At 42.2% G+C, this 27,616-nt stretch overlaps 1 protein-coding gene across 1 annotated transcript; it reads left to right on the forward strand.

Annotated features, from left to right (window-relative positions):
* Nucleotides 1-907: 907 nt before the first annotated feature.
* Nucleotides 908-23,301, forward strand: GRPR (gastrin releasing peptide receptor). Its single transcript, XM_027904252.1, has 3 exons — nt 908-1,884; nt 18,979-19,330; nt 22,205-23,301. Exons 1-3 carry the CDS (start codon nt 1,466-1,468, stop codon nt 22,595-22,597), a joined length of 1,164 nt encoding a protein of 387 aa, XP_027760053.1. The 5' UTR covers nt 908-1,465; the 3' UTR covers nt 22,598-23,301.
* The last annotated feature ends 4,315 nt before the right edge of the window (nt 23,302-27,616 follow it).

Consider the following 27,616-nt stretch of genomic DNA (forward strand, 5'->3'; position numbering starts at 1 on the left):
CAAAGTAACTCTAGCAGTTGGTAAAACATTCTTTTGCCTGCAAAAATGAGCAGTTGCAAGGGGAAATGTAAATTACAGCTTCATTTAATTCTGCAGGCTAGCTTCCAAATTAACTATATTTCTCAGCAGTCCAGAAAGTCATTGTATATATTCATAAATAGCCTGTTATAAAGCAGTTAGACATCAGTAATATCTATTTCTTAATTAAGTTCTAAGAAGGAGTTATTTCAGGCTGTTATAAGCCAAGCAACTTTCTGCTGTCTAAACATGTATTACCTATAGATGCCAGTATGGTGGGTACCTCATATATAGAAATAATCATGTTGAATGGCAAACTTCATGCCTTGGCACTGTTACGTCCCAATTATAAAAATTAACAAAAAAATGTGCAGAGTTCAGGTTTCCCTGGGTCACTTCAGGCTCACACTGCTAATATTCATTTGTCTACCTTAACAACAGTGTTTATTTTATCTTAATTGGTTTTATTAATTTAATTTGCTTGGGGGTAGGGGGAGGGTGAATTTGGCTTCATACCAGCGTTGTCTTTCATTGGAACAATTAAATGCCCAAGTGCGAGGAAAACATGTGTGCTCTTACTTGCCGAGGTGGGATGGCTATTCTGATCTGTTTGCAGTGATATTAACTGGGTGGATAGGGGGTATTGTTTGTTTGTTTGTTTGCTTCGTTGGTGGTTTGTTTGTTTGTTTGTAGGTCTATCCTGGAGCTGTACGTGAGCAGACGTGTGTTTTTTCAGCTAAAGAGTTAACGGGGGTGCTGCCCCCCCGCCCCCGCGGCAGTGCCCGGAGCATCCAGCAGGCGGCCGGCGCTTCCCGGCGCTTCCCGGCGCTTCCCGGCGCTCCCGCCGCGCCGGGGGCAGCCCGCGCGCACCGTGGGAAGCAGCGCAAGGATTGACGTCCGGAAGATCCTGCCTATAGGATCCGAGCCGCCAGCCGAGCCCCGCTTTTCCCCTCACTTTAAATCCAGCTGGCGGGGGCAGGCGCTGAAAGCGGGAGAGGCTGGCAATGTAGCGTGGCAGCAACTCCCGAAAGTTCGTGCTTTCTGTAACTCCCTTGTTTCGGACTCGGAGCTGCTCGGCAGACCTGAAGCTGGGAGTTTAGCAAGCCCCGTTTTTGAAAATGCCTGCCACTTGCTGGTCTGCGAATTTTATAATTGGCCTTCCAAAGCTGAGGAATACACAACAGCAAGACAAGTCTTGGAGGGAAAAGCAAATTTCCGGATTCAAACTATGCTAAAAGATGTTCTCGTTTCACCTTGTGGAAACAGGACCGTGGAGCAAGCTGCAGGTGCTTTTCGGTTATCAAGATGTCTCGCGAAGTGATATGACTTTTCAGCTCTTCTGACTGCTTAAAGCCAGCAAGGAGCAGCAAAATTAAAGCACGAAATTTATTTTTTGTGAGGACTTTCAAAGAGGAAAGCTGTCTTCCGAGAAGAGCAAAGTAGGACAATGGCATCTGGAGAGTGCCTTCTGCTAGACCTAGAAACAGAAAACTTCATTCTCTACAACTTCTCTGTCAACCAGAGTGCAAACTTCTCCCTCCTCGGTGACGACTGGTTCTACCCAGCGTTCCTCTACGCCATCCCCACAATCTATGGGATCATCATTTTGATAGGCCTTATTGGCAATATCACTTTGATTAAGATCTTCTGTACTGTTAAATCCATGAGAAATGTCCCTAATTTGTTCATCTCCAGTTTGGCTCTGGGAGACCTGCTGCTTTTAGTGACTTGTGTGCCCGTGGATGCCAGCAGGTTCCTTGCTGACGAGTGGCTGTTTGGCAGAACTGGATGCAAACTTATCCCCTTCATACAGCTCACCTCTGTAGGGGTGTCAGTCTTTACTCTCACTGCTCTCTCAGCTGACAGGTAAGCTTGGCTGCTGTCACCTTGAAAAGAAACCTGCATAATTATAACTCCATCAAACGCACGATTACAAATATGTATTTTCAGGTAACAAGTCTATTTTTAATGTAATGAAGGAAATAAAACTACCTTAGGTAATTCCTGGTGTTTACTAGCATAGAACTTGAGGAGGATGCAGACTGAACACAGGATACTTTTTCTAGGCTAAACTAAATGTTTGTGCAATTTAGCTAATAGTCTACATAAATTCAAATAGAAACGAGCAGATCAAGCTAAAGACCAGAGAGAGAAAGTGCCGTTAATGAAGCTCTGCTAAAAGGTAGCATGTTCATATTTGCCAAAAAGATAATTGATCCATATTTCATCAAGTGTGAAGGCACTGGACCAGCAATTTAAAGTGCACTGAGAATCAATTCTTTCTAGTGGTTTGCTTCCTTAAGGCTAATTATATGTGAGGCAATATTTCATAAAATATTTTTCAAATATTCAAATGAGGGTGCCTGAAGCCAGGAATCTCAGTTTGTTATAGCCAGTGTATTTCCCTTGGTTAAGCTGTTTGCCCTTTATCCAATCAAAACTGATCTGTGCTGTAGATTCAGAAACTTCATCTTCCAATAATGTTTGGTAAAAAATAATGTTTAGTAAATATGCTTTTTTAGAATATGTTAAAACAACTTTGACTTTAACAAATTATATGCTTCTATTAAGCCAAACTTATTTTTGATTTCTGTGAGGCTTTGAAAACTCAGAGCATTCAGATTAAAATTCAAAAGACATTTTCATTTGAAGGTTATTTGGAAGAATGGAGCCTACCTTTCTGGAAAGGTTGTAAGTATCAGGCATTGGCTTTTATAGAAACTCTTATGTACATCAGAAAAGACAGGATATTTTGCTTCTAGTTTGGATACTTCAGAAAGAAATTGAGGAGCACATTGTCACCATGCTGAGGTGACACCAAATAACTGAGTGAAGAATTATTTCAGTTTTGTTTTGCTCAAAAAAGACCTAGGGACTGTATGCTTTTTCACAAATAAGTGAAACTAGGATTACTTTGGGTAGTCTCTTGCAGGCTACTCTGTGTCTCTCTTCCTAACTTGCTTTCAAACATCAGGCCACTTTTTTCAGATTTCAATGTGGTTTATGCTCATATTTCAGTATACTGTATCCAGTCTTAAAGAAGGTAGATGACTCCTTAGGGTTTCAGAGACAGAACAGTCAATATGTTTGTCAGCTCTATGTTGGGATATGTATAAAAATAGCACTGCTTGTCCCAATAGGAGATGGCAAATAGACCTATATGTAAATAAAAGTCTTAAAGGAATGTGCTTGAAATGTGTTGGGAAAATAGGAAAACTGCACAAACTCCCTAGTAAAGGATCACGTACACTTTTACTCCTGAGTTTGATGTGGTGGCTGGATCCCACCTGACTACTCTGAGGAAAATATTAGGAAAACAAGAAATATTCCTCCAGGAAATTCATCTTTCCAGTTTTAAGGGCTGTAAGGAAAGGAAAAATGCATTGTAAAGAAGATTATGTTAGAGAGATTTGTTGGTATCTGATCATGTGCTGCATAAGATAAACTTTGCAAATGCTTGTGCTGAATAACACATCAATAGCACTTTTTGCCTGAAGTGAACAGAACAGAAAACAGCAGCTGTGCCAAGCTTGGGGCTTGGTGACTTTAAGTTATGAACTTCGGCTTTATCTGAAACCTGTTAACCATCATGCTTCACTGGTTATCAAATATTACCACAATTTTCAGCGTTCTCATTTCCAAGGGATCATTTTAACCTCTTCTAATGCATCCATGATCCACTGCAGGAGGAGATAATAATGAAACTTTTAACTTTGTTAGATCTATGAATCTAAACTGCTGTGCATTGAAACACAAATGTCCCTTATCTGTTATGTTTGCTCAAGTTTCTGTTTTGGTAAGTTAACAGCAGTGCTGGGATAATTTTGTTAGAACATAGTACAGTCTGTATTTTGTCAGCTCACAGCTCATTAGTCTATTTTCCTAAAATTGTCACCATGAACTCCAGACCCCAGTATTAATCCTGTCAGAACCATTTGGAAAATAAGCATAAAATGTAAAGAGAAAATTTCCAAGATGTGAGTTGAATGTGACCTCCATGGTGATGCCTGTCTGGGGCTGTGGAGGGTCTGGCAGCCCAAGACCCGGCTGTAGCCCCAGAGGCAAAGAGATGCCTGACATGTGGGATGGTTTCATAGACAACCATTTCTGAGGACAGATGTGATATTGCACAAAGAAAAACACCTGCAGAAGAAAGGGGCATGGTGTTGATACTGGGTAACATGAGGCCTCAGTAGTCCAGCAGGCAATGCTGCTCAGGCACAGCTCATCTCACTTGGCTTTTGCTGTCTGAGGTGAGAAGCCATTCCAGGACAGTCCTCAAGGTGTCCTAGTCCTTGGAAAGAGATGCCTCCAAAAGAGACAGGATAAATCACCACATGAAGATACCTATTTCCCTCCTTGGATATAGAGGAAGCCTTGCTGTTTAGCGCAGATTACATGCCTGTATTTGAGATGGCTAAGGGTCAGGGATGTGAACCCTACCTGAAATGCTCACATGAGGCATGTGAATGTCCCTGTTCTCATGAATCAAAGCCATAGACCATGGGAAAGGAAAAAGCCTTCTAAACCCTCTGCTGTGAATAGCATCACATGGCACTGTATCCAGAGAAAGGGGGACTTGCCAGTGCACTACAGAATTTTTGTCTATAATTTGTCTTCTGCAAAAAATTAAAATAAAACCCTCTTGGTTCAAGTGTCCTTCTGCTGACAAAAGTAAGTGGGAATAACTGCTGGCATTACTGAAGGTATCATTATGATGCCCAGAGAGACCTGGCATAGCAGGGATCAGAAATCTGATGTGTAAAGAAAAGCATTGGAGTGTGATACAAGAGGGTCATTTCCAGAGTCATGACCATTGAAACATAAGATGAAAGGCAGGGGGTGGGTGTGATGGGCAGATAGAACACGTTGAGAGGATGGTGAGACACTTTTATGCTGCCATGTTACAACAACAGTACAAATCCTCTCAGTTGCTTTGAATCACTTTCTGGAAATGAGGGACCCAGTTTTGATAGGTTTTTGCATATTCCATATCATCGATGCAAGGGTGTACTTCCTGAGGTACACTCTTATTCTTTCCATTTCCACTTTCCCCTGTGTTAGGAATCCATCTTCTGCCAGTGACTGCACTCTGCTAAGTGCCAGCCTCCAGCACAGAGCACCAAAAGCTGCTCAGTGGTTTGACCCGCCGAGACTGAGGGGTTCTCTAGAGGGTTGACTGTTCACTTGCAAAGCTCTTGAGAAATAGAGGGACAAACTACTGATCTCAGCTTTTCTGCAGTGGGAGCCTCCCAGCCTGCAAGTGCTCTGTGTACATATAGATACAGATGAGCACACCTGCACAGGTTTGAGCAGCAAGGGCCTAGCCAAAGGATCCTTGACTGCTTAGGTTAGCTCTGTGTACAGTCAGAAATTAAAGGTAAATTATTTCAGACAGTATGCAAGAAAGGGCAAAAAAGTGTTAACAGTATTAGAAATGTATTTCCTGTACCGCTCCGCTGGCTGCACAGTGCTTGCATCTGTCTGAATGCTTTTGCAGGAGCAGTGGGAGCTGTCAGGTGATACCTGTTTTCCTGGGACTGTATCAGATTTTCAGAACAGCCAGGAGAGGGTTAAGGCATGTGGTGTGCTTGCAGCCACTTTCCATGAGTGATAAGGTGCCAGGGCTGAGTGTACAAGAGCAAAGAAACAAGTGTTCCACGTGTTTGTATGCTGTTTGTGTGTTTTAGAAAGACTGTAAATTACGTTGGCAGGGAAAGGACATTTGTCTGCCCTACTGCTCTGCACTGTTGAAGTTCTCTAGCTACTGATTAGCTCATCCCAGGAAAAAGGAAGTTTGAGTTCACCCATCGGCTTGTCCTCCTTCTCCTCAGTACAAGGAGAGGGGGTACAGAGGCACCTGTGAGAGCAGTGACATCTGGGCTTCTAGCCCAGGCAGGAAAGCCAAGGCTGGCTCAGCAAAGGACAGAAAATTAAGGAAAATCTTTGCACAGTAAGAAGAAAAGCAGACCACTTAATTGCCCATGTCATGGGAGGTGTCTTTATTTAATTGACTTTCTCCCATGACTGACAGAGTTTATACATTTGCATTTGAATTACCCAGGCTGTCAAGCATTGATCATAGCTCCCCACTGTTTTACTGACATCGTAAAAAATCGAAATGCCCTGGTGCTCATGCAGTGAAACCTTCCTGAGGTAATGCTATTTTTGCAAGCACACAGCAGAGTAGGTGTAAAGTGTAGTCGGAGTTTACAAGCAGTGTCTTTACTTTAAGCACCTTGGATTATCTGGATTTTAGTGCTGGAAAACTGCAGCAATGCCTGCCAGCCAGAGGTGCCTGCTGTTCTGTGGTGGGAGGGAGTGACAGTGGAGTGAGACACATGGAGTGACATTACGTATGAGATAAGGTTGCTTACTTTGGTGAGACCAGCTGCAGACAGCAGGAATTGCAGTCATGTGGGAGACCTGAAATGAGGATGTTAGCTTTGGAAATGTTGACCTCAGTGCTTTGGGTGCTGGGATGAATTCAGGGATGCTGTAGTGCTTCCAGTTGTGCTAGGTCCCTTGGAATACGTCACAGACATGACTTTTGATGTTCCTCTGAACTCATATGACAGTTTGTTTATCTAAGAAATAAAACCTTCAAACAACTCCTCTCAAAAAAAAAAAAAAAGAAAGAAAAAAAAAGCAGTGATGGAATCTAGAAATACACTTTTAAACATGCAAAAATCTTTGTTTAGTGGACTCATGTCTTCTGTGATTTAAGTGTCTCCAGTCCTTACTATTAATACTGCATACAAAACTAGTGGAGGAATAATATCTACGTGTCAGTTCATTTATTTTATTTTACAATCACTGGATTATGTCTCCACGAGAGGATTAGGGGAACCACGCCACTCTAAAATAAAGCTGTGGAAAGCCAAACTGGATTACAAAGTGACACGTTTTTAAAAAATACCATCAATTGTAAAGTGTCAGGTCCATGGTGGTTATGAATTTACTCTGGGCAGTATAGCCACGGCATTCATGAAATCCTTTCAGGTCACTAAGGCACTATTTTAGCAATTTACTAGTGCTGTAATTTACTGTGCAGCCCCAGGAAGGTTTGAGGGGGTGGCAGAGAAAGCTGCTCTCTGAACTACCAAGACAGCCTCTAATCCAGTCAGTGCAAGTCAGCAGAATGATACCCCATGTGTAGATTTTGTATCCAATGATGTGATCTCAGCCAGGAACATCGGTCCTTCCAAGCCAGGGAAGAAAATTGGAGGGACTTTGTGCCCCAGCCCAAAGCCTTCCCTTGCAATGAAGCACTGGGCAGCCCCATCTCAACCCTCACTGCTGGGACAGTGTCCCTGCTGCTGCTCTTCATGTGCTGATGGCACAGGGCACATGAAGAGTGACATACCCATATCTTTTTCAGCTGATGTACAAGAGTCTTGGATCCTGGTTGCTGGACGCTGTGTCAATATAATACAAACACTCTTAGCACCCTTTCCTCAGCCCCTGAATCCACATGCACCAAGAGCAACAGATCAAACAGTGCAAACTTTCTGAATATCTCGATTAACCAGAGCAGATGGCCAAAACACAATAGATGCACTTCTATAACCAGGAAGATTAGAGCTCTCATTTATAGCAGTGGGACTACTGCGCAAATCCGAGGTTAGAGTCAGTGCTAATGTGCTGGAGACTGTCAATATTTAAGCAATCAAAAGGAAGAAAAGTTAGATTACCTATTGTTTACATTTCAGTAAAACCTAAAACCCCCAATCAGTTGTCATGGTCTCATGGTACGAAGTGCTGTGCACACTGTTAATAAGGAGAGCAACTGGCCACTGAGAATTTGCCAGCTATGTATCCCAGCTGTGGTTGGGATGTCAGCATCGCTGCAGGGAGGTGAGCTTATGGTGATCCCTTCAGTTCATATGTTACTACCTGATGTTCAGATGTGGACAACAACCTGGCTGAGAAGAGTACAAGGTAGTTGAGCTAAAAAAGGAGAAGCAAGCACAACCTGTCCTGTATATGCACTGAAACATCCAGTAACTGCTTTGCTCACAGATAGCCCCTGCAATAACCTGGTTTCCTTTATTTTTGAAAGACTTCACCACTAGCCCTATGAAGTCCCCTCACTTGTTTCTCAGCAGTTTGACACCCAGGTGCCCACCTTAGCCCATACCATCTGGAACACCCTGGGCCATGAACTCCTACCTGAGCTCGTGCCTGTAGCAGGCTCTTCAGTCCTCCACACATTGCCTGCTCTGTAGGGCCTCCAGCAGAGCAAGGGCTTCCAGTATCCAGAAGACCAGCCTGTGCCCTTGGGGCAGAAAACAAGGACAGTCCCTGGGCCCCTTGCAGTGCTGAGACACCAGAAGGCATCTGAGCAGTGAGCCAATTGCTGTGCTGTAGAGAAAGGCAGAAAGCTGGAGATCCCTTGCAGAAAACTCTCCTCCTGATGCCAGGCTAGTGATCAGTTTAACTGGACTGCTGAAGACTGTGGAGCATTAAAGGGAGAAGCTTTGTCAGGGCTTTGCCCTTCCTGTCCTCGCTTGCCCTCTGGCTACAGTCAATCTCTGCAGCTCTCTAGGAAGGCAGGACAGAAAGTACCATGACACCCTGAGAGAAAGAAACATTTTTTCACGCCTTCAGACAGCCCTGAAGCGTGAGATTTGGACGGGGACAGTCAAATGCCCCAGGAGAACCAGAGATGTGGATGCTGGACTAGGAGCTACTGCACAGTTCAGAAGTATTTCTTGTCCTCACCTGTGCACAGAGGCTACGGAATATCTCATAGGATTTGGATTAAAACAGATCTTTTTAGTGACACTGGGCTACGTTCTGAGTATTCGGACTAAAGGCTCACATACACCCTGCCCCTCTCTTGTGTGTCTGGCACTCTGCTATCCTCTCTGCTTAGAACTTATACCGTATTTCAAATCAAAATTTGTTTGACCTCTAATCACTGCATAATAGTCCAACTCCCAGCATAGCCGAAGGGTTGAGAGAGTTAGGGTTGTTCAGTTCGGAGAAGAGAAGGCTCTGGGGAGACCTTTTTGCAGCCTTTCAATACTTAAAAGTGGTTTATAAGACAGGGTCTTTTTACCAAGACCTGTAAAGACAGGACAAGGGACAATGGTTTTAAACTGAAAGACAGTAGGTTTAAGTTGGACATAAGAAAGAAATTTTTTTATGATGAGGGTGGTGAGGCACTGGAATAGCGCCAGGGGAAGGGGTGGATGCCCCATCCCTGGAAGTGTTCAAGGCCAGATTGGATAGGGCTTTGAGTGACCTGATTTAGTTGAAGATGTCCCTGCTCATTGCAGGGGGTTTGGGCAATTTGGCCCTTTAAAGGTGCCCTCCTAACCAAGCTATTCTATGGCTCCATGATCAGAGCAGTCAAGGATAGCACTAGATTGTTCAGCCCCAACATGCTGCTGAAAGTTCATGTCATGGTGATGATCTCTTATGACACCTGTGTTTACTGAAGCCACAGAAAGAACTTAAACAAAATATAACTGGCTTAACTGTGTCTTGGATTACACTGGAATGATGAGAATCCCACAGGATATCTCATTGTCATGTGCAGGAGAGACGCACTAACGCTTTCTCTTGGTTTCTCCTCTTTTCTTGAAAGGGAATTTTTTTGCATCACCTGCTCACTTGGGTCTTATGTCTACTATTTTACACCTGGCTGAGTTAAATGGCTTCTGTTAGACTATGGTCATTTACCCCAGTGACTCTACAATAATTTTAGTCTGGTCATCCACTGCGTCATCTGCAGACTTTCCCAGCAAGGGTTTTATAGTCTGCTCAAAGCGGCTGCTGATATGCACAATAAATAACACTGCAGCTAGAGCAGGTTCCCAGGAACCAGGCTAGAAATGGCCCCACACTCTGCTACCTTCTTGGCAGCATGGTTGAAGTGCTGCTGGGGAGGTCATGAGGCTTAGGGCCCCATCCCCAAACAACCTCCCACAGTCCAGGACTCCAAATTTTAACCCTTCCCCTGTGGAAGCGGGGCAGGGATTGTGTGGATGGGAGAGGTAGGACCACAGGTATCCTGGCACACACGTGCATATCTGCATGCATGGTCACCCGTGCCAACATGTCTATGGCAAGCTGTGCCTCCCTTGTACACCAGCGTTGCCCAGAGCGTATCTGCATCACCTATCATGTTGTGACAAGAGATTAAAAAAACCTGAAATCTGTTGTGCCTTAAGCAAGACAGCCTTATGTTAATTATCATCTGTTAATAGGATTAACCTCTCTGTTATTCTACCTACAACAGGCCATGGGCAACCCAAGTACTTGCAGTTGTCTTGGTCACACCTTCCCGCTTTTCTGAACTTCACAGCTTTGAAGCCAATTCTCCATTTCTGGGGAAATCGTCACTTTTTCGAGATTTGTAAAAAAATTAACACCAGTTGTTCTCAGGCGGTTCCTTTAGTACTCCTAGGTGTAAATTATTTGAGTCTGCTGGTGTGAAACTGGTTTGTTAAGCAGATGTCAGCTCACATCTTCTTTAATACATCTGAAAAGTTTTCTGCTATGGCTGTAGTACTGCACACATAGTATAGAATCACATAAATCTCCCACACATTTGGTCTTGAAGACAAATACCTGGTCATTGCTCATCACTTCGTCTCATCCTTGTTCATATATTCTCCATCTATGTGTATGCCTGACTTACTGATTATTCTTTTTGTTCCTGATGTATTTTAAAATGCACATTCATCTGTTACAGTGACCTTTGATAATTTGTTGGCTCCTCCAGCTTCTCTTATCAGTCACCAACATTTTAAAACTCCAATATTTGCTGTCATTTACTTTTGCTTTTTTCCCCATCTGTTGCATATTGATTTATTTAATTACTTCTGTGAGGTTTTAGCATGACTCCTCAATTTCTCTTATTCGGGGCAGCTTTTGCCCTTCAGAGTTTTTTTTAAGGCAAGGTGGAAGACACCAGCGAGCCGGCTGGGAGTCAGCGTATAGTTAGTGTTGCTGCTTTTATGTTTGTATTCTCTGTCAGTTGATTTGACAGCTCCTTTTAACTTTAGAAAATCCGCTTCTCCAAAGTTCACAGAATCATAGGCAGATTTGGATTAAAAGGGACCTTAAAGATCATCTACTTCCAAGCCCTCTGGTGTGGGTGGGGACACCGTCCACTAGACCAGGTTGCCCAAAGCCTCATCCAACCTGCTATATATGCTCTTTCCACAAAATTAAGATAAGCACATCACAGCTGCTACAGCTTATGGAAGTGCTAATTTTTAGGTCGATGGTGTATTGTTTTTTCTCTGTCAGAACAAGGAGCAGTATTGATTTATTGTACATCAAAAGGCAGGACCTTTTTGGCTTGAGAAACTGCCATTTTTAAAAACTCTAACAAATTCCTGTAAGTGGTTCTGTAGGATGTCCAGCAGTTATGCCACCTGTTTAGGTTAGTGAGTGATGTATTTGTGCACCAAAGGTGATGCTTTCAGGAGAAATACAACATATTATCTAGTAAAATGAATGGTCCATGTCTGAGCCTCTGCTTTCATTGTCCTGCTAAGAGTTCAGTCCTCAGGCATGCAGACCCCCTGATCCCAGCTTATTGACAAGCCTGGAGACTTGAACTGAGACAGCAAAGCCCTGGATGGAAAGCATCACTGGGACTTGCTCCTTTGCATGCCTCGTGACCCAGGTGCCAGCACCAGTTCTCCCAGCTTCGCTCCAGATGCACAACGTGTTACCAGCACCAGCACCAGCAAGCTGCTCCACCAATATGTCTTGTGGTGCCACATGACATGAACAGACATAACCCTCTGGCTGAGGGTTCTGAGCACACAGAAAGGTGTACCCTGCTTAGCTGGTGCTGGGGAGTTGGGACATTGGCTGGGGGGTGGGGAGCTCACTGTTTTTCAAGTTAGAGGGTGTTTATATATGAATGGGTCCCAGTCCTCCTTCTGACAGCAGGTCTCACAGCTGTTTGCAAGGACTGCAACAAACTGTCAAGCTGGCCCCATTGAAATCTTTGACTTGGAATCCGGTGAAGATCATGTATTAATAATAAATACTCTGAGTGCAGTGCGGGTCTTTCTGATGAGAAAAGCATCATCCATGGGACTCACACTATCTCCTGTAGTAACCTTTGCAGCCATTGTTTTTCATATGTATAGTTAATTTATGAAATATTTTATGCTCTGGATGGTCATGAGCGAGACCATTACTATGAGATGATTACTGTTTAAATTCTCCTTCCCCAAAATGTAGTGCAGTTCAGTGGTCTCTAAAACACTCTGCATCAATTCTGAATTTAGTCTTTCCTGGACTGAAATTCCCATTTGTCCAGATTTCAGGATAATGTAGCAGTATGCAGGTATACAGACTGAATTTTGAACACACACTTCAGAAAGTGAGAACTCTGCCACTTCCGTCAATGCCTCCTTTTTCTTCTCATTTAAATGTTACATTAATAAAAAAATAGGCAGTACCTGCCAGTGTATCTAAGATTTGCCCATTACAGATGTCTTTGTGCCCATATGCAATTTACTAAAGATTTTAATAACAGATGTTCACTCAAGAATCATGCATAATAATGATAATCTTAACTAAGTATGCAGAAAGCAGATAGACCCAGAATAGATTGTTGGAGTGTGTTGATGGGTTAGACAGTCTAGCAATTTTGTAGAATTATTGAATTGTCTTCGGAGCTATAAATATTCATAACATCCACGGTGGAAACAATAAAGAAAGTTTGTGGCATCACATTTGTCATAAATTTCTTCAGATATTTAGTAAGACTTTTTTCTTGCTTTCCAAGTGAAGTTTCACACTCAACAGGGCTCCATGTGCTTCATTTATGTAGTTTTTCCATAGCATCAACTTTGTTTCTGAGGCTTTTTTGCATGGTAATTGAGCCAGTCCTTTACATTATGTGGGCAAAACAAGAAGGTGATACTCGTAGAACATAATTAGAAAATCTTAATGAGAGGATTTCTGTTCAGCCTATTGTTGGGCCAGGACCAGATCAATGTGCGCGCATTAAGCTTACAAATGGGAACAGATGACTGGGGATTAGAGGGACTGTAAATTGCACATCTTTTCTCCCAGTTTTGGTTACAGGTGGGAACAGAAGCAGTATGGGGATGTGCTGACTGAGAAGCAGTTCTTTCATCATTACCACAGGAGGCTGTGGCAATTTCACAAACTCATTTTCTAGAGATGGGAAGAACTCAGCATTTTCACTTCTCATCAATTTACATGACTGGTTTTTCTAGGACAGCAGTCCATTCCAACTAATCCCTGCTTTTTTATTTAAATTTGAGATTCACATTAGCCCAACTTCTCAAAATAGAGCTCATTTTAAACAAATTCAAAACTCTGTAAGTGTATTTCTCACTTCGGACATAAAGCAGAAAGTGGTCGTATGGCACATCTTTCTGTCAGCCTTATGCAGTCTAAACAGTGGGAGTAGTAACAAGGCAAGGATGGGTAAGGCTTCTGAAATTCTGTTTCAACAGGTCTTAACGCAGTTGGGTTTTTTTTAATCAATATACAAATTCAGGAGCAGCTCCCAGGATCTTTTTACATAAACAGTGTAGGACATAGTAACAAATTATAGTATTTGGAGGAAGCTTTTCTTGTCACTTAAGTACTCCTTTAAGTACTCCTGAAAATTTGTTTGGGAGGGGCAGGGTCCCTTTCCTCTGTAGGAAGGATGGGGAGGCTTTTTTTCTCTTCTTATATTTCTTGCAAGCATGAGGTTAAGCTGCAGAAAGATGGACATGCTTGGAAGGACTGTGATAGACTCTGTGGCAGAGCCTCATTTAGCCATTTTCTCTGACTACACTCCCACTGCTGAAAAAAGTAAAGAAGCAAGAGTGATGAAAGCAACTTAGTGCCGCCTTTTAAGTCAGATTCAATCAACAAGAGGGAGGTAGGGGCAGGTACATAGCCCTGTACAATCCATGCTGTCGTATTTGGTCACCAAGAATATCTCTGATAGCCACCTACCTGTGTGACCAGCCGCATTCACTGCCATGAGGGAGGGATGTTCATTTCCTATTGCTGTCATAGAGGAAAGCAAGCTGAGGCTGCCTATGGAACCAGCTTCTCCACACTGCATAAAGTTACTTCCCTAAAAACACAAACCCCAGACGTTTAGACATATGGAGTGAAGTTAATTTAAATCCAAGGGAAACATCTGATTTTCCTCCCATGCTTTAGTTGTTTTAATTTAATTCTTGTGGCTGTTGTAGCAGGCATAAGTGGATGAAGGTGACAGGAAAAAACCACAAGGGAAGAACTGAGGCTGCATTGTTACAGATAAGGTCCATTCTTCCCCAGAGAGCAAAATTTCATCCCTGCATATTCCTATGCTTAGAAACATATAGGCATAATGGTTTTGCAGGCAGAGTCTGTTTGTGCTTCAGCTGATGTGTATTTTCTTGGCTCAGTTGAGGAGCACAAGGATGGATAACATTTTGTGCCAGCAGAGAAACTGCACCTAGGAAATTTTGACATCTGTTTGGGGCCTTATGTTGATCTGTGTCTTTGGAGAGCATACCTGTAGTTGTCTTTTTCATGATAAAGCTACTTCTGTGCTTATATTTGAAGCTGCAGCTTTGAGGCTAAGTACACGGTATTAACCAATGTTTACATAGTCCAGGTTTTAGAGTACATTATGTGAGGCTATCGTTAGTTGCGTTATTTTTAACCCAAGGATAATGACATAGTTTTATATTTGCCTGGCATATTAACCTCAGTGGGAAAAGTATTTACCACAGAAAGACCTTTGGTGTGCCACATTTTAGTGGTTTACGGTCATTTCAGTAGTTTCAGTTGTGAGAAACAATTACTCAATGAACATGGTAGAGCTCCTAAGAGAGGTATGTAAGACATTTTCAAGGATTTAGTGGACATGATCTGTGAGATCCTACCAATAATCCACAATGGATTCTGAGGATTAGTTTAAGAAGTGATGAGGCATTCTGTGTTGAAGCAACCCTCTCACCATCTTCCTCTTGGAGGCCTGGAGATTAGCCTGGAGAACAAGGACAGGTGGATCATCATGGCGCCTCAGGAACTGCAGTTATATTAAGTGCAGTTAAGAGTGCCCTATGTGTAATTTCTCTTTGTGGGCTCCTTTGAACAAGACTGAGAGGCATGGACATGACTGGCATCCATCCTGGCCCAAAGGCAGCTGCAGTGCATGCAGCAGGTTGCTGCTTCACAAGCACAGGGGGAATCGAGAAATTCAATGGCTGGGCAGTAGTAAAGGTCAGCATTTCTTTCATATTTCCAGTCAGATCATTAACACTCTGGGCTGTTTGACAACTAAAGAGAGATTGAAGTTGACACAAGTTCTTTACTATCTCTTTTTATTCAACTGAATCTTCAGAAGGCATATTTTTAAGTTTTGGCCTTTGTTGTAGGGCATGAATCCTACCTCTGGTTTATCATTTTTTCAAATATTTCTTTAAAAGCAGATATGGAAAGGAGTTCAGCTGAAAAAATCATAAATATATTAAACAGTAATTAGAGACTGAATGTGAGGTGATAAATCCAGGGCCGTGTCCAGATTTAATGCAGACAAGTTGAACATGTGACACATACTGTCTGAGCCCATGTTACTATATGGGCTAAAAATAATGCTGTGGTAAGACGTTTGCGCCATGTAGGTCCGTGGCTCCACTGAGGTATATAGGCATGTTCATCAACATCCCCTTCAAAGTGGACTGAAATATTCACATACTGGATGTGAAATGTGGGAAAGTTATGTGCTGTGTGCCTCAGGCTAACTCATTGAAAAAGAAATTGCAGGGGACAAAGCTGTGGAGAGCTTGAAATTTTATTTGGCATACAAACTGGAAACATATATGCTGAAAAGCAGAATGAGCTGCTGCTCAAATGCAGTCTACCTTGATGAAGCTCTTAAGAAATGTCAAATAAATTATAAAACCCGGGGTTGGCCCTGCCAGGAAGGTGGTGTGGAAAAGTAAAGGAGTGAAGGCGTTTCTGAGCCCCACTCAGAAACCAACCAGGAGCTGCAGCTTTTTCACACCCTCAACACTGACCAGAGGAAAACCTCCTAGTGGTGTCACCAGCCAGAGGGTCCAATTGCTCATGTGCAGCCCCCACCCCCTGTGCCCTGACTGTGAACAGCTGCTGTCCAGAACCCGAGCTGGCAGGGGAGGGGGAACTGATGCTGAGACACGAGCTAAGCAGGGACCCATTGATGCTTCAGCGAGGTGACTGGAAATGGAGACTCCCGCCAGATCAATACTGATCAATCAAGCTTTAACACTCAGAGAGTAATGGAGATTACTGAAGATTTCTGAATACGTTAACCCGCCATCAAAGAAGTCATGCAGATAGTCAGCAAAATAATTTGATTTGATTGTCAGGCTATGAAGATAGTATCTCCCTGTGTTTCTGCACCTGAGAATGTAAATTTTCAAAACCTATTTTGTAGCTTTGTTTCTTCTGTTTTATAGTTCTGTTCTTTCACCCTCATGCTTTGGGGGTACACTGAACCTCTTACAAGCAAAACCTCTGTCAGATCTTCTCCTATATCAGCTGTAGGAAGATTTAAAAATAAACTAAACATCTAGTAAACAGTACCAGCATTCCTAGCCATTTGTAATTATGTTCTTTCAAAATTACATTGTTTGTAAATGCCATCTATAATTAAAATATACTAATAACTTGAAACGGATTCATTTTCTGGCTCACCCTGCTCTGTTAGTGTTAATAAAAATTAAACAGAGTTTCTCTTTCTCTGTATTCTTTAACTTATTGATGATCCTGGAAATAAATACTGTAAAATACTCTTTCAGCTGGCTATATTTTATAAGAAAATCCCTGAAATAATCATACTAGCATGCCATGTTGAAAAGCAAATAATAAGCATCTGCAGAAAGACCTTTCCATTAACTAAATTTAATACTTTGATATATCATTAATTTCCTTCTGCATTTCTATTCCTTAAGGTTTAGTGAAGGTTTTCAGTTAGCTAGTGTTTCTGTCAATAATCTATATCTGGTCAGTTAGACTGTAAATCAAGCTATTTCAACAACACTGTGTTAGTAATCTACCGTCTGTTTTATTACCGCAATAGCTGTAGCATCATATTTGTTTAAGTGCCATGATTTTCTTGCCATGACCTGAGATTATGATCTGGTGCTGGAAGGTTGTGTTTTGTAGTGTGACGCCACTTAATCCCCAGTTTCAGGGTGCAAGTTAGAGAAGTGTTAAGCAAGCCTTAAAAATACTATGTGTGGCCACTGCAGTTGCATAGCTGGATTAAAGGGGAGCTGTAGAGCTTGGAGAATGAGTGGTTCAACAGCAAACTGTTGAGCAAAGTGCCTGTAGTACATGAAAGGAAAAATCATCTACATAAGACATCCTTCTGAAGGAACATCTTCAAATGATGAAATGTCCAGATACAGTCTCTATAAAAATGAGTATAAATAAATGGAAATACTTATGTAATTACATTTACATGTATATACATGCATCTAGAGATATAAATATGCATATGTGTATAAAATATACTCAGAGATATGTAGACACATACATACCTACATAGAGGGAAAGAGTAGGTGTGCTGAGCAGGATATTGCATATAATCAGAGGTTGAATGCATGCTTATCCTGCAAATGAAGCAATTATCCAGCTAAACCAGTGCAGGACTGATAGACTCCTCCTTCAAATGTTGAGCCTTAGGATAATGCAGACTGTAGTAAATGGGGAATCATGAAGTGTCCCTAGAGCATGAGTTTGGGCTGCAGGTGGAGGGACTCTGATGTGTGCTCCCTGGACTTGGGCAGGGTGTTATGCTCGCTTCCTCTGCTCCCACCCCAGTGCCCAGTTCAGCTGTCTGAAAGAGCCAGGATCTTGGAAGGAGCTTAGACATGGACTCTGGAACAACCACATGGGGATGTACCCTACCATGCCAAAGGTGGCCTGGGACAGCCTAGGACCCAGTCACACATCGATTTCCAGGGAGCAGACAGTGGCGAAGGGGGTACCAAATGCAACACAGGCAGTGTGAGGTAAATCCTGGAAGAAATATCCTACAGTTTGTAACTGGTATGATGATGACCCTAAATACTAATTTATGAAACCTGTAGATATTCCTTCCTAATTATCTTTTTTTTTCTTCTACCATGTTTCTTAAATACATGTGTGAGTTGTGGTTTACTTGGAATATGAACTCCTGCCAGAGGAGGACTCCAGCATATATGAAGCTCTGATGTTTTCCATTCTTCTCATTACATACATCAATTTCAAATAAGTTTGATTCTATGATTTTCTTAGGTTCTAAAGTACAATTTTCTGAAAGGCTGAAATAACGAAAGACAAAATTTCAAATCAAAAATGTCTTCTGCATATCTAGTATAGCAAGCCATAATATTTTTTTTTTCTACAAGAAACTCAATTAGTAGTTCTGGCTACTTAATCTCAGTGCATTGAGTTAGGAACAACTCTTTCCAGCTACACCACCAAATAGCAATTAAAACAGGCAATATGCTCTTTGTAGCTTGACTAAAAATATGTTTTGGCTTGCAGGAGGCCAGCACAGCTTGAAATGCGTGGCAAAATCTCAGCCCAGTTTCCTTCAGCGCTATTCTTTGAAAGCTGCTGTATGCTTTTGAAGAGAAGTCTATGATTGTACTTCCTGTCTTAATGTTATTTGGACACATATTAATGTCATTAATATTAATTAACATGGTAATGTCAGGCAGCGCTGCGCTTTGTTGGGTCGATTACAAATTAAATGAACTCATAATCAATACACATGAAAGTGAATGGACCTATGACAGGTGGCTCTGGTTTAAAATGAGAAATCTATTGAAAACATTGAAATTTAAAACATCAGAAAAGAAATCAGTCCTGAGTAAAGGAGACTTTCGTTTGTGTTTTTATTTCTGAATGAAAGGGAAAAGCAGGAATACAATGCCTGAATGTTGAGCTCAATAAACTATTTCCTTTTTTTGTTTGTTTTTTTAGGTATAAAGCTATAGTAAGACCAATGGAAATCCAAGCATCCCATGCACTGATGAAGATCTGTGTGAGAGCTGCTATAATCTGGATTGTATCCATGTTGCTTGCCATCCCTGAAGCAGTGTTTTCAGATCTGCACCCTTTCCATGACAAAGGGACTAATAAAACCTTCATCAGCTGTGCTCCTTACCCTCACTCGGATGGGCTGCATCCCAAAATTCATTCAATGGCATCATTTCTCATATTTTATATCATCCCCCTATCTGTAATTTCAGTTTATTATTATTTTATTGCTAAGAATTTAATCCGGAGTGCTTACAACATCCCCGTGGAAGGAAATGTGCATGTGAGGAAACAGGTAGAGATTTGACTTTCTTCAAAAATGCACATTCTCTTTGAATCTGGGAGGAAAGATGGAATACGGAGAAATCTGTTCTAGAACAGACTGCATTTATTGTGCTAATTTTAATAGATTGCTTGTGGTAAAAACATTAAAATGGTTGAAAGAAGCCGTGGTACAGGGCTAAACAGTTAAGGCATCACCTTCTAAGTTCAGAGACTTTGGCAGAGTGGTTACCATGGCAAGCATAGCAGGACACCCATGCCAAAGCCTGGAAAGGTATTGACTGGGATGCAGGGAAAGAGGCAGAGCTGGATACGGTGTTTGGAGATTGAATCAGAGGGGTGACATGGCAGAAAATCAAAACTTCTGAAAGTTTTTTGCCAGAGAGAGGACCTTGGATAAAGCCTGGCCTGTTTCTAAACAGCTTATTGCCCTTGACATATTTATCTTATTTGTCTTACCTCTTCCTTTCAACTGAGGTGTGCTTCAACATCAGCTAAACTGATACAGGCTGTTCTTCAGCTTAACAGTTGTCCACACAATTGCACCCAGCTGACGCCTCCACCTTAGGCTGACCCAGCACAATCATGTCACATAGCCTTCAGGTGCTATGGTGAAGCAGTAGGGCTGGAAAGACTTGTTTTTTACCCATCAAATAAGGTGCAATTTCTGAAATCTTTATCCTTCCCCCCTTCTGAATGTGCGTAAATCTTTCTCCCCTACAGGCCATTTCTCTGCTGATCCGATGGCTGTTTTGATTAGTGACAATAAAGTGAGCGGTAAAAGTAGCCCTTTCACCCTTTGGTTTTGGGGAGACAGCTCTAAAGAAAGCAAAAGGCCAGGCTGCAGTCTAGCACCCTCGGTCCATCATTCCTGTCCTGCAGTGCATTCAAGAGCTATAGGTCTCCATCTGAGATAACTGGTATCGATTTCTTTATTGCATTGCTTCCTTTCCTTATAGCACAGATGTGGCCTCAATAGCCCTATATCAAATTAAGCATACATTTAAAAAGAATATATGGTTTAGCCAAGGAGAGCCCTTTCTCAAAGGATTTAATTTTCTGCCTGCTCTCTGGAGACATTGTCACCTGGTACATGTCAATCCTTCCTAAACTCAATGGCTGATTTTCAGTCAGTGCTATTAAAAGGGCACCAAATAAAGTCAAAATGGGCTTGTCAGGTCTCTCTCCTGCCTGCTTCCTGCTTGCAGTCACCCTGAGGAAAGATCAGCCTGTGTAAGATGCTCAGTTTCTGATTTACCTGTGCAGCTTGGAAGGGGAGGTTGGATAGCAAAGTGTCCTTGGAGTCTGACCAGGCGCTGCAGCTGCACTGGGGCAGGAACAAGGGCGGTGGGGCTGGGGCTGGAGGGCAATTTCAGGTCATTCAGGTCCTACTTAAATACAGGAAGTGGATGCAAAAAATTCCCTAGGAAAGAGTTGCAGCCCTAAAAAGTCAGCAGTATTATACTTTCCAATTCTGCAAACTCTGGCTGCGGAACCTCTCCCAGAGAGCAGTGCATTTCTCAGCAGCTGCGTCTGTCCTCTCCTTTTGAGCAACCTCCATCACAGCTTTTGTGTTCATTATAGAGATGATAGAATCAAGTAGGTTGAAAAGACCTCTGAGATCATCTAGTTCAACCTATGAGCTCACATTACCTTGTCAACTAGACCATGGTACTCAGTGCCGCATCCAGTCTTTTCTTAAACACCTCCATTGATGGTAACTCCACCACCTCCCTGGGCAGCCCATTCCAATACCTAGTCATTCTTTCTGTGTAGAACTTCCTCTTAATGTCCAACCTAAACTTTCCCTGGTGCAGCTTAAAACTGTGTCCCCTTGTCCTATTGCTGGTTGCCTGGGAGAAGAGACTAACTCCCCTGGCTACAACCTCCTTTCAGGTAGTTGTAGAGAGCATTAAGGTCCCCCCTGAGCCTCCTCTTCTCCAGGCTAAAAAACCCCAGCTACCTCAGCCGCTTCTCTGTGCTGCAGACCCTTCACCAGCCTCGTTGCCCTTCTTTGGCCTAGTGTGCAGCACTTGTGGACAAAAGACAAGGTATGGTTTACCTCAGCTTCCCTTGGTTGAGCAACCTTTGGGTTGACTCCAAGCATGTAGAAGTAAGTAAAACAAAAGTGTGTCCTATCTGCATGAACATGTCAGCTAACTACTGCTCGTTAGCTGGCTTTGTAAAAGCACCTTTCCCTGGCAAAGCTCAAATTGTGCTCAGAGGTGTTCATCCATCTATTTACCACCTGTATCTGTCTTCTTCTGGTGGCTCCAGTGCTTTCAGCTGAAGGGTCAACCTTGCCACTGCCTCAGTGTTTCCCAAAGTACAGAAAATCCTTTCTCTGTTTCTCCATCTCCTTCAGACTCTGAGTGCTGCACTTGATCTCAAAGGGCTATGAGCTGTTGACAGCACTTTTGTTTACATATACCACATGGCCCCATGGCAGAATGTCCTGTATCTGGGCTCTGTGAAAAATCCCAGACTCCTACCCGATAATTAATTATAATAATAGTAATAATAATAAAGTAATATATTAAAATTACATCTGATTGTATAAGTTATATGTGGATAACTAATGCAAATGTCCACACTTTTGTTGCCTGAGCTGGGATTTTGCAAAGTGACAAGCCAAGGACTTTTATCTCTAAACAGGAAAGACTACTTCGTATGTAATAAATTTGCAGAATTATTTGGTTTTGACAGAAGGGAGTTGAGGAGAGATGAGGAGAGTTCCTGACTGTGTTCACCTGCAGTCCAGATTTCCCTTCTCTGGACCTGTCACCTGCCATAGGCTAGCCCCAAAGCTGCAGCGCTGGCAAAAATTGTCAGCTACTGGTCTGAGCTAGGAATAGCAGCTGATCTGCATTTCTCTTTCTTCTTCCAGATTGAATCCCGTAAGCGCCTGGCCAGGACTGTACTGGTCTTTGTGTGCCTCTTTGCCTTCTGCTGGCTTCCCACTCACATCATCTACTTATACCGGTCCTACCACTACTCCGAGGTAGACACCTCAGTGCTGCATTTCATTGCCAGCATCTGTGCCCGGATCCTGGCATTCACTAACTCTTGCGTCAACCCATTTGCTCTCTACCTGCTCAGCAAGAGCTTTCGGAAACAGTTCAACAACCAGCTGCTCTGCTGCAGAGCTCGCCTCCTCATCCGCTCCCAGAGCATGGCCAGGAGCACCACGCGAATGACCTCCCTCAAGAGTACAAACCATTCCCTGGCCACCTTCAGCCTTATCAATGGCAACCACCTTTGCCACGAGGGCTATGTCTGAAGGGCACGGTCAGGCACCACCATATCATGTACTTAGCACGGCTGCTTGACTTTGCTCCACGGGGGTGGTGAGCAGCACACACACGGAGGCACACATGGATGCAAGGAGGTCTGATGTGCTCAGAGAACTCAGAGGAGCTTGAAGCATCTAACATTTCAACTTGGACTGAGGTTGAAGTATCCAACATTTCACCCTGGACTGAGGCATCATCAGAGCATCAGATCACTGAGCACCAGCCCACAGAAGCTCTCCTGGGAGGTGCTCCAAGAAGTGGCTTCAAGACCTGCTGCTTTTTAGTGAGAGCAAAATGAGCACCTTAAGATCAAATATTGTTTGGCTCTGCAGAATCTTCATCACTTTCTGCTCAATCCCAAACTCATGCAGATTTACAGCAGTGACAAAGACCATATCGAGTGCACACAATTTGTCAGAACAGTTTCATTCATCAGTTCATGGTAAAATATATTTTGACATAGAAATAAATCCATTTAAATAAGGTAAATACTTTTACAAAGGAGTTCACTGTAGGTCATTTGCAGACTTTTCAAGTATTTATTAATGTTCTGAGTACAGTATTAATTCATGGTATAAAAAGTATCAACAGTTTACTGGGGCATGTCAGTGGCCCCATCTGAAATGAGCAGTATCTTGCACCACATCAATGTGAAAGCAGTAACATGAATAAATGTGAGTTGGAATATGTTTAAAGTTTTCAAATGTGTGAGCTGTTGCCGTGTTGTGGAGGAGACAGCAGGGTGATTTCCAAGCATTACTGTTTTGCTATTTCTGTCTTCAAGGTAGTGAGTGTTTCATCACCTAATGGATACCACAGAACTTTAGTTGGGTTTGTTTAAGGGTGAGCAATAACACAAAATCAAGTGCAGCTACTTTTCATGTGGTAGTGCTTTATAAAACACTCTTTCTGTAAAAGTTATCAGCAATGCAAGGTCTGATCTCCAACCTACATTTTTTTCCTTCTATCTTCAAAAAATTCTGTGGAGAGCAGAGAGCCAAAACTGCCTAACAGATTGGAGAATCAGGTCTTCCGTAATGTTCACCCCAAAACAGTTCCTGTGCCAGGTACCATCTATTCTGGAAACAGGAACACAGTGTCCTGCAGATAACAAATTCTTGAAGCATGTGGCCTGTAGGACAGGCAATGAAGCTGCACACCTGATAAAGAAAACTGCTGCCAAATGAGGCCATAAACCAATCACTGTAGCAGAATATTGAGTTTTTAATGGCCCTCATCCTCTTTGACGATGATCCTTTTCATTACCACAGCAAAAGATAAATGAAAGCTAAAGTAAAACAAAGTAAAACTTTGCATTGGGTTTGCCCTGTATGTACAAAAAATCATGTGTGCAGTGTAAAAGCATTCAGCCCTGTATCTGCAGCTGCTTTAGGATGCTATAGGAGCTCCTGTCTCCAAGGACTCACAAGGGCTCTGTTGCCAAAGGCAGAGCTCTGAAAACTTCAACTGATTTTCCCTTTTGCCCTCCAGGTGAGGTTCCACGTGCAGGTAAGTGAGCTCAGGATGTGGCCACACCCCTGTGCTGATGTGCTGCTAAGGGCAACACTGCTCTGTTCCTGCACCATCCCTGGAAACTACCACCTGTGTCACCCCCTGTTGAAATTGTAGGTGACCCCACACCCCAATCAGCCTAAAAACAAGTGTGATAGGGTTATTTTACAGATTAGTCAATTCCCTTGCTCAGCTGACTGTGTCATTGTGCTGTTAATTTCAATTTACTGGGCTATCTGAGGTCCTCATGTACTAAAATTTTCAGTGTTTTCCCTAATCTTTAACAAGAAGCCACATATAGTATCAGAAGCCCAGTCTGTGACCATTTCATAGAGTTTGGTCATGTTGAGCTGTTTATGACATTTCAAAATGAGCAAAATTCATCTAACCTAAGGTATTTTTACTAAATGTTTTCTCCAGATTTGTAAGAATTTCATCAAAGGCAAGCAGGAATTAAATACTTCAACAACAGCCACACCAACTCTGCTACACAATGTGTCCTCTGTTTGATAACAAACAGATTATTGTTGCTCAACAAGAGACTTCAGAAGTTTCTGGTTTATTTTTTTTTCTGAGAGAAGGGGCTATAATCATAAATCATGAATCATAAAACTGAGAAAATCATAAATATGGGGAAAAGGGCATTGTTATAACTCCTTAGGGCTAAGCTGAATACAGATCCTGCCTCCCCGAGAAAGATGCTCTTTTGAACACAGGAGAGTTATAAAGGTACAGCACTATAGATTTAAATAAGTGCTATCAATTTTATCCTTTTCTTCCTAACAGAGCTAGTGACTCCTCCAAGGACAGGAAAGATGGTTATGGCTTTGATCTGGAAAGCGCTTTCCAGAAATGCAGCTGCAAGTGTCCACATGTGTCACAGCCTCACTGTTGCTTAATTTGCTCAGTGTTATTTAGTGGTGGACTTGGTACTGCTGGTTGGACTTAATGATCTTAGAGGTCTTTCCAACCTTAATGATTCTGTGATTCTGTCATTCCTTTTGCCTTTATTTTTGAGACTGATAGGCATAAATTTTTGGGGAGTTCCCAAAATGCAATCCAAAAATGCAATCCCTTCATCAGAATCTAAGATACCTACAACTTCTTTTTATATTTAGCAAATTAGATCAAGGTGGTTTTTTTTTCAAAGAAGATGTGAGTTTTCATCGACATTCTTCATTTAATTCAGATCCTTGCCCCCCTGTTTATTATCTTTAAGTCAATTAGGTGATTCTGTGAAAAAAAAAAAAACATTGAAAAAGGTTCCTTGCAAAAGGTATTCTGAAATGTATTTCACAAACTTGCACTCATTTTTTAATACCACTGGAAGAGCAAAACTGAGGTTGGAGTTGTTTCTATCTCACCCTCATATTAAAATAATGAAAAAAAATTCAATGCAGCAGTTGTGATCTGAGAAGGAAGATTTGAGAAAGTTTTCTGAAATATCCCAGCATGTAATTGAAATATTTGTAGCTGCAATTTTTGTTGTTGTTGTTGTTTCTCACTCCTTGTCTCATTACCTTGGTTTCAAAAACACAATGTACTTTACACTGCTGCAGCAGTCTGATCCCTTATCTAGAGCTCTCACAGTGTTTGCTGGCACAGCTGCAGTGCTGATTCTTTCAACTTGCAGAGTTGTCTGCAGCGTTTCATTTGATAAATTTTCAAAGTGCCCAAGATAAAGCCTGTGCCCAAGATATAACCCAAGAAAACCTGTGCCCGAGATATAATCCTGGCAGGTGACTCCAGCACTGTGCCCTCAGGTACTGCCGGGTCCTGGGAAGCCTTGTGGTCCTTGGTGTGGAGAGTCCCTGGCTGTGACCCTGGGGTGGCTCTGCACCCACTTCTCTGCTCTGCTCTCTCCATCAGCACTGGGAACATTACAATGGTGACTCAAGCCACGTTGTTTAAGGAATGCTATATTTCTGTGCTTTGAAAGACAGTGTCCCTGAAATGCCTGGCTGCTGGGAGGCTGAGGAATTTTCTGGCTGGGTCCACACAGACACCTTTATAACTGAACACATGTGAAATTCCCTTTGAACCAGATATTCCTTTGGGTTTGCTCTGCTGTGTCATGTCTGGCACATTGTGTTCCACTGTATGCAGGTTACGTGTGGGAAAAATGGTCTCTGGATCAGAATACTATATGTTACACCCTGGGGCAGTATTGCTGTTTACTACAGTCAGAGAGTTATTAAAAATATGTAGCTGCCATTAGCTGAATTGGTGTGAAGTGCAAAACTAATTGAACAGGGATATATCCAGTATCTGAAGGGGGACTACATGGAAGCCAGGGAGGGCCTGTTCAGCAGGAACTGTAGTGAGTTATGGGATTAATGGGCTCAATCTGAAAGAGTTAGGTTAGATATATGGAAGAAAGTCTTTACTGTGAGGGTGGGGAGGCACTGGAGCAGATTGTCCAGAGAAGTTGTGGATTCCCCATCCCTGGAAGTGTTCAAGATCAGGTTGGATGGGGCTTTGAGCAACCTGGTCTACTAAAAGGTGTCCCTGCCAATGGCAGGGGCCTTGGAACTAGATGATCTTTAAGGTTCCTTCTAACCAAAGCCATTCTGTGATTCTATGATTCTATATTCAGTTGTGTCCATGCCTATACTGAGGTATGTTCATGCTTTCTCAGGAGAAATTAAACAGGATAAAGCATTGTTCTTCATTGGGAATTTAAATTTTATGAGATTCCAGAGTTCCCTTTGCTTCCCTTGAATATGGGAAATCTTTGGTTTACAAAGATGCCAAGTAAATCACAGCTTTCAGCAGTTCTTGCTTTAGATTAGGATTAGTCAGTGCAGTTTGGCTCAAAATTTTTTTCTTCTAGGACCAGAGAATCACCACAAAGAACCAAAAAGTAGAGAAACTTTCTAATACTGACGCCAGGTAAAGAATTCTAGATTCCTCAGCTCTGTCTGCGAGGGGCATTTGTGTTGCAGTGATTACAACTATTGCTTTATAGGGAATGTTTTAATACACAGAATCAAAGAGGTGTGATTCTGCTGCATGGCAACAATAGCTGTAAGTAAGAAAACATAACAGATGGTGGAAAGGAAGAGATGTACTTTTAAACACAAATATTTATTTATTAAAATATTTGTTTAATTCAAATATTTATTTTTAAAAGTCCACCAAATAACCTATAAAGTAAATAATTTATTTTTAAACAAACAAACAAAAATTCAAAGCCTCTCTGCTCACCTAACAAGAAAACAGGAAACCTGTTATTGATATGTGTAATCCTGATTCTCCCAATTAGCTTGATTTGTGTGGAAGCAATGTTATAGTTAAAATCGAGAAAGATTATATTTTTATGCATGGTTTGACAGATATAATATACCTTCTTGCTCATTTTTCTGACAAATTACGGGGTTTTTTGGAGTAGAAAACCATCTGTGTGTATTCAGTTGGGAAAAAAACCCTTTCAGCCTTCTTTAAAGGCAAGAAGTTCAGTGCTGCTTATCTGAGCAGTAAGCAATCCCCTGAAT

The sequence above is a fragment of the Empidonax traillii genome, unplaced genomic scaffold (assembly GCF_003031625.1).
Source record: "Empidonax traillii isolate 1590-97213 ecotype Southwest subspecies unplaced genomic scaffold, ASM303162v1 scaffold1024:size258002, whole genome shotgun sequence".
In the NCBI taxonomy this organism is placed as follows: Eukaryota; Metazoa; Chordata; class Aves; order Passeriformes; family Tyrannidae; genus Empidonax; species Empidonax traillii.

Coding starts and splice junctions, on each gene's coding strand:
- GRPR (XM_027904252.1), top strand. CDS start 1,466: ATGGCATCTGGAGAGTGCCTTCTGCTAGACCTAGAAACAGAAAACTTC. Junction 1,885..18,978: donor ACTGCTCTCTCAGCTGACAG/GTAAGCTTGGCT, acceptor TTGTTTTTTTAG/GTATAAAGCTATAGTAAGAC. Junction 19,331..22,204: donor ATGTGCATGTGAGGAAACAG/GTAGAGATTTGA, acceptor TTCTTCTTCCAG/ATTGAATCCCGTAAGCGCCT.